This window comes from Nycticebus coucang, chromosome 3 (genome assembly GCF_027406575.1).
Source record: "Nycticebus coucang isolate mNycCou1 chromosome 3, mNycCou1.pri, whole genome shotgun sequence".
NCBI classification, from domain to species: Eukaryota; Metazoa; Chordata; class Mammalia; order Primates; family Lorisidae; genus Nycticebus; species Nycticebus coucang.
In genome coordinates this window covers 29,226,572-29,238,757 of record NC_069782.1, presented here as the reverse complement: position 1 = coordinate 29,238,757, position 12,186 = coordinate 29,226,572, and the positions used below count along the sequence as shown (strand labels likewise).

Sequence of the window (12,186 nt, the reverse complement as noted above, 5' to 3'; positions counted from 1 at the left end):
CTCAGTCACCGTGAAGGAGGGGACTGGTGATAATGCACCTCATTTTGAGACAGGCTTGGCAGAAGCTCAGACTGTTTGATGCGGGCTCGATGCTGGCAAAATAGATATTCCTAACATTCCACATCTGGTTTGGAGGTAGTGACGGTGGCAGTGATGGTGAGGGGAGGAGATCAGTCATTTTTCAAAGTTCTAAGAAATGGTACTCTAAGACCAATAGGAGAGAATTAAAGAGAATAAAGCAAAGGTTATCACAAGGCCAGCATCTATAAATTAGGCCTTCTTAAGTTTTTCCTAAGGCAGAGGTTCTCAAATTTTAACAAGTGTAAAAATCACCTGGACGGGTTTTTAAAAACATAAATTTCTTCTGCCAACCCCAGAGTTCCTGAGAGGGGCTCAGGAAAAGAATTATCCATTGTAACAATTCCTAAAGGATGTTGATCTGTTGGCCTAACTAGCCCACTTTGACAATCACTGACCGTAAGGAGCCTTCCCAATAAGTATCTATAATGATTCCAAGCCATGAAAATTTCAGTAAATTAGACTTCATTAGAATCAGTTTAAATTTGTTTTGATAAAGTCTACAGAAACTTTTTCAACACTGCATAAAGATGCATTATCTCTACCTAGACAGCAAATAAATGTTCTTTGGGGTAGTGATCTGATGAGAATGCTGGTAGATACAAATGCTTTTCTATTTGCATTTTAATTATTTCAAAATTAATGCTCACAAATTCGTCCCCTTGTAAAGCAATCATTTCCTCTATGATTCAAAGCTTATCAAAGCATCCCATTAATAAAATAGATCAACACAAAATGTTTTAAGATATGAAGAAAGTAAGGTTCCAGGGAATGATTCTCACATTTTCAGAGAAAATAAACTGAGTAGAATCCTAGAACTGCCTCTTTGGATGACTAGTGATAATTATCGAACACTAAGGGGAAGTAAAATGCCACATTTTGCATTGTTTCTATGACCTGTATTGGATCAGCCATTGTTCACTTAACTTCTACACAGCTTAGGTTCCTCACCTGCTTCCCTTCAGGCTTTTCATAAACAAATAACTAGAAAGGTCTCTAAGGAGGGGAGAGGCCAGTTCCTCATTTCAGCTCCTATCAGTGTTGCTTGCACTCAGCTGGGCATGGCCCATTGTGACAGGTGTAGCACCTGCTGCTCCGAGCGCTCGCCTGGCAGCTCCCTCTGTGCTTCTGCAGACTCTGTGGATCGTCAGTGCCCACCTGGACCATGTCACATTCAGCCCCAGACCCGTCCACAGGTAGTCAAGGCAACTTTCGGCTGCGCTCTGGGTTTCCTTCTTGCACTGTTTGTCCAGATCCTGTTGCTACCGGCTTCCCTCGGTCTCGTTTTGCTGGTCTTTCCAGGTCTAGTTAGAATCAGTGAATCATTAATCCATGTGGTTTAATTTCTAGTAGAAGGAGATCATTTCCCGAACAGTGTGGGTGGGTGCTTGCTGGATTCTTAAGGCTTGGGAAGTCAAAGGCTGGTGACTTTTCTTTACAATGATTATATATTGATTTTTAGTCTTTTCATCATAAAGGAGAACAGAATGAACTGACTGACTCTTTACAGAGCTACTAGGCATAGTGATTTGGAGAGGATCTCCCGGGAGCCTCAGCCATTATTTCATATAATTCCTATAACAAGCCTATGAGGGAGGCTTTGATGCCCTTTTTATAAATGCTGCCCAGCGGCTGGCAGAGAAGCGGCTTGTCCTAGTCACGCGCTAGTTGACTGGGAGAGAAACCAGATCCATTGACTCCGGCTGAGGCTCTTCTTGCCTCTCGGCAAACCTCCTCCCAAAGCCCTGCTGTATTTAAAGTTTCTCTGTGTCTGCGGTGAGTCATGTCGGCAGCTGCTGTTTCTTGGTTCCAATGTTTAAGATACTGACAAATAATACTTAATAACTTAAATCCTATTGGACATAAATTAACCTCCTACCAGACAACTAGAAAGGAAACTCCTAACCCCTCAAAAGAGGAGATAAAAGTCCAAAAAGACAGACTAAGAATGCTGATCTGACTATTATGCAAATGCCTATGTGAGCATCCCGAATTTCTTTAACATTGGTGCTGCCTAAAACTTGGACAATCCTCTAAAAGCAAAAAAAGAATAGAAAGCCCTGGGCGTATATCTGCATGAAAGTACCTATAATGCTGATGCTCAGCTCAGACACTTGTTTATGGGGAGAATGAGGAGCTGGTCCCTCCACGAAGCAGCAATGCACTGAACTTTATCAGTGCTCGGAACAGACCTCTTCATTCTTCTCCAGCAAAGTTGATATCAACCTCTAAAGCAGCAGCCAGAAATCACCAATCTAAAAACCTCACCTTAACTACAGGTAAGTCAGTGTTCCAGCTGCTGTTACCCACTTGCCTCCACCACCCGACCAAGCATACCTGGTGCATTTCAGTTCTCTAACAAAAAATATTCAAGCCAACCCAACATGAAGAATTTCAAATTTCTTTTGTAAATCAGAGTTGAATTGACTTTAGTTGGTGTTAAGTGGCTCTTTAAGTGACTTTCTTGGCTAAAATCTGATACCAGCTAATTTCATTTGAACTTACACAAAATGAGAGAAGTAAATTTGAAAGAAGTAAACATGAGAGGTAGAGAGTCCCCAACTCAATGTCATGTTATAACATTGGGCTCCTCCTCTTTACTGATAAGACTAAATCTAAAAGCCTATTAATTCTTTCTACATGAGGTCGTTAGACTTCTGTGCCTGAAACAGATTAAAAGAAACAAAGAGAGAATGGTTGCCATGGGCAAGTACACAGAATGTAATGGAAGGAATGAATAAAACTCAGGGAGTACAGTACCAGCTTGGGGCCATGTGGTGCGGGGGGGGGGGGGGGGGGGGAATTATCAGAAGCTATAGAAACATGCGATAGTCATTGTATTTGGAGCTGAACAACGGTAAACATAGCAATAATCATGCTAAAAGATAGTATGAGAGATAGTCAAGTCAGGTCTTGAGGAAAAGGTTTATTGGTTTTCAGTAGTCTATTAATTGACTATTTATTGACTATTTTCAGTAGTCTACCTCAAATTGAAAAAGTAAGTAAATGGTATACTCTAGAAAAAAAAGCTCTACTGAAAAGTGTTGTTAATGCAATTAAAATTAGATAACACTTTAAAAAGTAAATTATTAACCACCGTCAAAATCTGGCTATCCAAATACGGTCATTCCCAAAGGGTTACAGATGGCTGGGTTTCACTGCAGAACGTTGGAATTGCTAAAACCACTATTGGAGATCCCGGGATGTGAACTACTGATGTTCCATCCACCATCGTTTGCAGTCGAGCCACTTCCCACACAGTCCATAGAGATTCTACCTTCTCTCCCACAATCCCACACCTAGTCCTTAAATGTGGACTGTCCTGCAGTAATGAACAGGATAGGCAAAGATTGATGTGTTTCCACATGTCAATAGCTTCTTTATGTGGGAAACTACAGAACAATAGAACTGTAAGTTGCTTCCATGAATCAAATTGTATAACAGAATCAGCTTTGCTTGAGTATGAGAGGAGTTTAATCAGGAACTAATTCTGAATGTGTGAATCCTGAAAATCACGAGAAGTGGGTGGCACCTGGTGACATCTGGACTTTTCTTTTCAAACTTGCAAGTCATTTTTCCAAAACATGGGCAATTGATCAAATCAGAAATGTTTTTTGCCGGATACTTCATGTCAATTATCTTTGAAGCTGTGTCTCATTCTGTTATAAAACTTGAGGAAAGAAGCCTTGTTTTTCTTGTTCTTATATCCCAGGAATGCACCAAGTGCATACGTACATATATACACAGATGCAGAAGGGAAGGAGAATTTAATGTATGTTTGATTCTCTTAAAATGGAATAATTGAATGGTGAGAGGAGCTCATGGTATCCAAGAAGTGTCTTTAAGTCATCAAAGTTTTTAAAGGCTTTTTTGTTTGGATTTTAGAAGAGAAATTAAATAGAGAGTAAACAGAGTTCAATATGCTATTTAGATGGGATGGCTGGTGTCTTGTATGTTAATTATCTACAAAGCATAAAGAATGCTAATGTGACCTGGGCTCTCCCTATCCCCTATGAGTAATTAGAGGTTTTCTTTTGAAATTTTATATGCCTTTTTTTCTCACCACAGTCTTCTTCCTTTGCTACAGATTCCACAGTCTGCTATTCCTCACTAAATATGCAACAACCTGCTTGCAATTCTCTGGAAAAGGGCAAAGAAACCCCAGAAGAAGAACAGAACTTGGGTACAGAAACTGAACAACCCCAGTGTGGTCCAGAGAACAGCAACTTGGACGATGTGCCCTGGAAGCTTCCTGCCCTTAGCTTCCTGGAGGAGCAGGCGTCATCCTGCCCCGTGGTGCAGTGCCCAGGCCTTGTACCCTCTCCTCAGCACCCCGCGAGGAGCCTGTCTGAGAGGCACTGTGAGAGTCAGGGCCGGCTTCTCCAGTTTGACAGGCAAGCCCCAGGTCGAATTTCCACCTCTCCCACTCTGAGGAGGTTAAGGGGCAGTGGCGCTGGGACATGGAACTCACTGCCTCAGCAAGAAGGCTTGCAGGTGCCCACCTGGGGAAGCTGGGGAGAGCCTGTAGGCGCCACACGTTACCTTTCTAAGAGTCTGCCTGGACACCCTCCACACTCCCTGTCATCCTGGAGGCTTCGCTCAAAACTTCCTTCAGACCCTGAATGGACCCCAGAAATAGCTGACTCATTCAAGCCCCAGACCAGCCTCACCGACCAGTGCACCCTTCCTGAGCTTCAATCCACTGACAAGCAGTCTCTTCGCCAGGCCTCTCTTCCAGGGCAAGAAGGCCACTCACCTCCCAGCCCCGTGCTGCGCTGCCCTGGTCCTCAGGTGACACAGCAATCAGCCCCTGCCTCTCACTTAGGGCTCCACAAACCAAACTAGGTTTTGGGGTTACCACATGCCCCCAAAGGCCAGGATCCTGTGATAGGAGATGGTAAAGAAGTCACTAGTGAGGGAACACACACTCTTAAAAAACTTTGGCTCTTGGGTAAAAAGGAGTAGCAATTTAGGGAAGAGATAAAATGGAGGTCTAGCTCATTTTTTTCTAATCCTTGAAGGCACTTTAAGAAAGAGCCCACCCAGTAGTTCAGTGGTTAGAGCGTCAGCCCATGCATCAGGGTTGGTGGGTTCGAACCTGGCCTGGGCCTGTTTACCAAAAAAAAAAACAAAAAGGAAGGGAGGAAGGGCCCACCAAAGGCCAGGCTACCAAAGATGTGCCTGGCACTGGATGGTGTAACAGTGGCCCTCTTACAAACACACTCCACATAATGACAGCCTGTTGGTAGCTGGTTTAAAAGGGAGAGAAAGAGCCAATTATTCAAATTTCTAATCCTTTCCTCCCCCAAAAAACAATCCAAAACATTTTAACTAGGAGAATGAATCGTTTCTCCTTTCAAGATGTCTGCTTTGGAATTTGGGATGGGTTTGAGCAAGACTAAAATGTATGTTTTTTAATTTATTACAGGGAGAAGAATCCCATCCATCCAGGTATGTAGGCAGCTGTTTTCTCCAGCGTTATGACGTCTATCGGCATTCATATTTACGTCTTTATTTCTGTGCTGACATAACAAATCTGATGGTGTATTGATCAGTGCACTTTGCTTTATAACACCCAAGTTATTCTTCACATTTGTAGGTGAGAAAGTCTTAATTTCAAGAGTCTCCTTTAAGAACACAGCACCCTGGGAGCTAGGGTATGATAGTGGTCATGGCTTTCAATTTGAATTGTCAGTGCCTTGGCCCTGTGGCTTAATTAACATTCACTCTGTAATAGGTTCTGTCTGGTAGAGAAAATGGAAAGGCCAGAAATATCTAACAGCTTTTCAAAGAAAAATTTAAAGGACAAGAATAAAAAGGAACAAGATGTCCTGTTTAAATCTAGGGCGACTTTTAAAATGCCTGTTATGACGGACTGTGCCCTTGTCTAGAACGCAGTGGACTGTGTCACTTCAGAAACCAGCTCTGAACTCTCAGGGTGGCCCCCAGGGTGAGGCAGTGAATTTACCATCCCTCCCATGTATGAATGGATCTTTTCCTTGGCAGCAAGGGAAAGATCTGTGCTCAATTTCACCTCCCTAATTTGTGAGATTAACGGCAAGCTCCTCATTTCATTTTTTATTACTAGACCTCAACTGTCAAGCAACAGTTGGCTGTTCACAATAGAAGGGATGATATCTGCCTTTATATTCTTTGTTGATTTTTAACCCTAGCTAGCCTAAAAATATGAATAAAGGTAGAAGATATGCACAAAGCCAAGGAAAATGCAAATTACTGTGTTAGCGTATCAGTTAGCAAGTCATTCTAAAACACTTAAATAACATCTTATCATTGTGTCTTATAAATCTATGTGTTCCCTGGGAATTGATCTAGGCTGGGCTCAGCTGAGAGTTTCTGATCCCCATGTCTCTCTCATTCTGATCCCCATGTCTCTCTCACTCTGCTCCCGGGACCAGAAAGCTCCTACTATGGGCAACTTCTTACAGTGAAAGGACAGGCCCAAGAGGACAAGTGGAAACATGCCAGCCTCATGGAGCCTAGGCTCTGTCTGGTCTAATTTTCTCGGCCAGGCCAAGTCACTAGTTGAACTCAGCATCAGGGAATTTTGTGTAACCAGCAGTAGAGAGGTGCACTGAAATGTTATGTGGCAAAGGGTGTGGATACAAGGATTGGGGAACGCATGGGGCCCTTAGCACAAATCATCCATGGATACACAGCAGAGTAAAGCTCTACGATCACAGCTAAGTCAGATGGGTCCAGAGAAAGTGCAAGAGCATAGTCTCAAAGAAAGATGATGACATTCATTAGAGTCAGATCATACAGGAGGTAATAGGCTGTTTACAGATTTGTTCTTTACCCTAAGAGCACAGAGAAAACATTGAACAGATTGATACAGTTAAGTGGATGTAAGACAGTGGTTCTCAACCTGTGGGTTGTGACCCCTTTTTAACAATGAAAATACATTGCATCATTAGGAAGGTTGAGAACCGCTGATGTAAGGTATACATGGAATTTAAATGAGAGTGGATGTAAGTAAAATAATTAGAATCTTTAGGTATGAGAAGTTGATGAGTTAATCTATGAAGAAAGAGGCACAGGAGTTAGAAGGAAGTGTCTCAGTGCCAGAGATATCCAGAGATATTCAGGAGATGCAATAACCTCAACTTTGGGAATGGTAGATAGTAAGGGGGGGTGGGGAAGGAAATTGTCAAGCATGACCGCCAAGCTTCTGGCTTGTACGACTGGGTAGCCATTCACTGACTTACATGAACTTGGGAAAAGGAGGGAATTACGGGTGGATGGGGTGAAGGTCTTTTGTTGTTGTTGTTGTTGTTGTTTTTGGCCAGGGCTGGGTTTGAACCCACTACCTCCGGCATATGGGGCTGGCACCCTACCTCTTTGAGCCATAGGTGCCGCCCTGGGGGGGGGGGGTTGTGAAGGTCTTTACTTCAGGTGTGGACATACTGAGTTTGAGGACATATGGAACATCTGAGTAAGTAGTTAATTCGTTAAGGTATCAGGGATGAATATACCATATATTTGCATGTATTTAATCAAAGAATATTTCCTAAGACCAGTAAACTCTGGGTCCAGCTTTGATTATTAAATGAGCAATCAGCTATAAAGGCTAAAGCAATGGATGCATAGAGCCATCAGCAGAAGATGACTTGGGGGTAATTTTCACTGGCCTGTGGGATCTTTGTGAGGAAAGAACAGAAATAGTCTTGATAATTTAAAAGAACAACTAGGTCAAAGGGATGGAGGCTTAATGAAACGGTGGGGTTCAATAATCTGTCATGGGATTGGTTTTAAGAAAGAAAAGAAAGCTGTGGCATTCCACATGTCAAAATCATGTACTGTAGTTGAAGATTACAAAAAGTCACATTAGAGGCGGGAGAGGAGGTAATTGGAATATCTGGCATCTAGTGATGACTTTGAATTATTCAATATTATTTCTTTAGGACCTAGCATAATTCATAACATGTAGGAGGCGATGAATAAAGGAGAAATTAAGTAATATAATCTATGAACTAATATTTTAAGTAGATGTTCTTACATTACTACTAATATGCAAGAAGTAAATAGATAATTCCCCTATTTCTCTGTGCTCCCTCTTCTCTTCCTCCCCATGTCTCTGCAATCTGTTTTGAAGTAGCCATTCAAGGGAAGTGGGCGCGTCAAATAGCTGTGTAATTACATAATATTTGGAAAAGAGCCCTGTGTGAGGCCCTACTGTCTATCCAAGAGCTCAAAAACATTATGCCTATTGAAGCTAGTGAATGATGCCCCATGATCATATCAATGTACACAGCTATGATTTAATAAAAAATAAAAAAAAAAACATTATGCCTATTTCACTGTATAAGCCAGAAGCAAGCAAAACATGCTCCATGGCCCAAGTTCAGCCCACCACCTGTTTTGTAAACAAAGTTTTATTAGAACACACCAAGGCCCATTCATTTGCACACTGTCTGTGGCTGCTTGTACACGACTATGGAAGAGTTGAGTAGTCGTAAGAGACTGCCGGACCCACAAAGCCCAAAGTATTTACTATCTTGCCCTTTATGGAAAAAGTTTGCTGAGCCTTGGTGTATGCAATTAAGTAATGCTTGCCTCTGTGGCCACCAATCATAACCATCTTTTTTGCCTTGCAAAATAGATATAATTTTTTTTTCAAAAATACCAATTCTTCTTTTATTCTAATGTTCAACACATAGCCTAACAACCGGGCATGTTTGTGTAAATGAGAAAAAGCTTAATACTCAGTTGTGAAATCAGCTAAGTGGTAAACATTTGTTTCTAGGTTTTTCTTGGTGAACTCTTTTTTGTTGTTGTCATTTCCTCTTTTCCTCTGTAAGGTTCAATTCAATTAATACTAACTCTAGACCTTCTTCTCCTGTCACCAAAATATGCCTCCTGGGGGAAAAAAAAATCTTTATAATTCATTCTTACTAAAGTGTGAAGGGCATTAGGGTTAAAAGATATAAACTCTCCCCTTTTCAAGTAGAACCAGTACATTCCTCCCTTTTGAGTTTCCTGAACCTTATAAAAGTCTCCATGGTACTATTTAAAACACTGTATTATGTTTCTTTTACATTCATCTGCCTCCAGAATCAAAACCTTCCTGAAAGCAGAGGCCACTTATTTATCTATGAACTTCCAGCTCTGAGTACTCAGCTAGAATCTATCTCAAAAAATATTTACTGAAAAAAAAGATGAAGGGAAGAAGGAAGACAGGCAGGCAGGCAGGCTGCTTAGATTATAATGTCCCTTATCTATCCCCCATATATTTGCATTTTGACAAAGGACATGGTTTGAAGACAAGCAGTGAAGCTACATTACTGGGATTTTAAACATCAGGGAACAAGTGGGGGAGATTTTATGGGTAGGGAGGCATTCCTGATATCCCTTCAGTTTTGTAATTCCCAAAAGCTGTCTGTGTCACTTAATTTTCAGATCAGCCCTGACACTGAGAAGGGAAACTTACGTACCACTTTTCTATGAGAACATAGACTGAATTTCCAGTGCTCAAACAGAAATAGGAAAAAAATTTGAATATATCCAAATGAGCAAGTGGAGGCAACATTAGCATGATGTTCAAATGATGAGATATTTGAAAGTTTATCCTGTGAGGAGAACAACAGACAAAAATACTAATCCCTGTAAAACCTACCCCAAAGTCAGAGTCACCAGGGGTTGCCGTTAGGCAGCAGCATAACATGAAGTTAAAAGCTTTTGGCACCTGTAATCCTATCACTCTGGAGGCCGAGGTGGGTGAATTGCCCTGAGCTCACAGCTTCCAGACCAGCCTCAGCAAGAGTGAGACCCTGTCCCTAAAAATAGCCAAGCACTGTGGCAGGCACCTGTAGTCCCTGTGGCTAAGGAGGCAAGAGAACCGCTTGAGCCCAAGAGTTTGAGGTTGCTGTGAGCTATGATGCTACAGCACTCTACCAAGGGTAACAAAGTGAAACTGTGTCTCAAAAAAAAACTATTGGAGTCTGACTCCCTGAGTTTGAATCCCATCTCCATTTCTCTTGGGTGATGTGATCTTGGGCAATTTCCTCAATAATAGCTCAAAACTTCAGAGTCTTCATCTCTGAAGTGGAGCTGCTAATCCAGTCCTGGGCTACATACTGACATTAGGTCAACAACATGTGCATGCAGCATGGTCCCATGTGATTATAATGTTGTATTTTACTGTGTCTTTTGTGTGTTTAGGTATCTTATTCTCTTTCTTTCTTTCCTTTTTTTTTTTGAGACAGGAGTCTCCCTCTTTTGCTCTGGGTAGAGTGACTTGGCACATATCTCACAGCAACCTCAAACTCTTGAGCTCAAGCGCTCCTCCTGCCTCAGCCTTTTGCGTAGCTGTTACTATAGGCACCTGCCACAACACCTGGCTATTTTTTCTATTTTTAGTAGAGACAGAGTCTTGCTCTTGCCCAGGCAAGTCTCAAACTCCTGAGCTCAAGCAACCCTCCCACCTTGGCCTCCCAAAGTGCTAGGATGATGGACTTGAGCCACCATGCTGTTCTGTGTAGATATATATTTAGATACACTAATACTTATTATTGTGTTACAATTGCCAGCAGTAGCCAGCACAGTAACATACAGCTTTGCAGCCTAGGAACAATAGGCTATATGGTATATCCTACACTTGTAGATGTAGGCTGTATTATCTAGGTTTGTGTAAGTGGTTACACTCTACAATGTTTGCACAACGACAAAATTGCCTGATAACAGGTCTCAGAAAGTATCCCCATTGTTAAGCCATGTGCGACTTACAGTATCCATCCCATGAGCCTTTTAAACTGATTAAATAGTATACCAGAAATAGTAGCTATTGTTTTTAGAGACCATGCATTCATTTACTCATCCATTTAGTACTTCCCACATATAAATCATTGAATAATTCTTTCTAAAATATTCTGACCTCAGAGTTAAATTAAATGGTTGATTGCAGAAAGCTCATCTGCTGTGCCTGAACATTAGGTTCAATTTGATATTATACCCTCCACAGACTTTTATTTAAAACCTATTATATGCCTAGCACCATCTGTAAATGCTGGAACTACTAGAGGGAGAAGACTCTGTGTCAGCTCTCGGAGCTTTAAAGCTTGTTGGATTAACTAAAGGCTAATAGATTATCTACTGTTAGTCACTCAGGAGACTGTGGTCTCTGGGGAGCCTCTTGATCGGGGCATAGCAGGAGGGGTCTAAGAAATAAGGAGCTCATGCTCTTTTTCTACCAGCATCAGCTCACCTAGAATGTAAGTTCTAGGAAAGCAGGATTTTGTCTGCCTTGTTCATTGCCATATTCTCAGTGCCCAGAACATTGCCTGGCACACAGTAGGTGCTCAATAAATGTTTAAGGAAGGATTTAAAAAAAGAAAAGAAGAAGTTGATTGGTTAGCTGGGTTTTGACATGCCTTGTAGGAGAAATTTTATGATCTCCTTTTTGTTTTGCATATTTTTACCTCCAAGTATGTATTTGGTTCCCTCCAACTGCATTAGACTTCCCCATCTTCCTTGCTGTTTTGTGATCATTTCTTGAGTGTTCCGAGTGTTTGTGGGGATTTGTATTGTTAGATCCGTTGACTCTTGTCCAGAAAAGACAGTAGCCTACAAAGAAGGTGAGAGTTCTGGGCAGGTATCAGCAGCTACTAGGGTGCTCTGAACATACGTGTGTTCGGTAAATGCTACAGATTGACCCAAGGAGTGCCAGCACAGGTGTGGTGTTCACACACTGACAGGACTCCTGCTCTGTGTTATAAACCAACCTACTGGGGACAAATCTTCCTCGTTCCGTTCACATTTATGAAACAGCCACCATCTAGCGGGTTCTGGGCAGTAAACTAGAGGTGCCTCATCCTTTCTGCCTTCTCATTTGGATTTCCAGTAAATGGAACATTTGGATAGAAAGCCAGATTGGAAACTATAGACAGATATACAAAGGAACTTTCCCAACAACCTTCTGGGACTCATAATGGAAAAATGTATCCTGAATTTAACCAAGAGAGCTATTTGGTTTGATAATTTGCAGGAGACTTGTTATGTCTCTGTTGATTTTTTTTTAAAGGGATTTTTTTTTAAAAATGTTACTGGTTCTTACTTTGCTCTTCTCGTGTAATTTACCCATAGTTACAAGCA

At 41.6% G+C, this 12,186-nt stretch overlaps 1 protein-coding gene across 1 annotated transcript in view; it reads left to right on the top strand.

Annotated features, from left to right (window-relative positions):
- PLEKHG7 (pleckstrin homology and RhoGEF domain containing G7) overlaps nt 1-12,186 on the top strand; it is a 72,777-nt gene that overhangs the window by 9,486 nt on the left and 51,105 nt on the right. The window contains exons 3-6 of the mRNA XM_053583355.1: nt 1,044-1,224; nt 2,184-2,357; nt 4,166-4,869; nt 5,507-5,529. Coding sequence (XP_053439330.1) covers nt 1,044-1,224; nt 2,184-2,357; nt 4,166-4,869; nt 5,507-5,529 — 1,082 coding nt within the window. The remainder of the gene's footprint in view (nt 1-1,043; nt 1,225-2,183; nt 2,358-4,165; nt 4,870-5,506; nt 5,530-12,186) is intronic.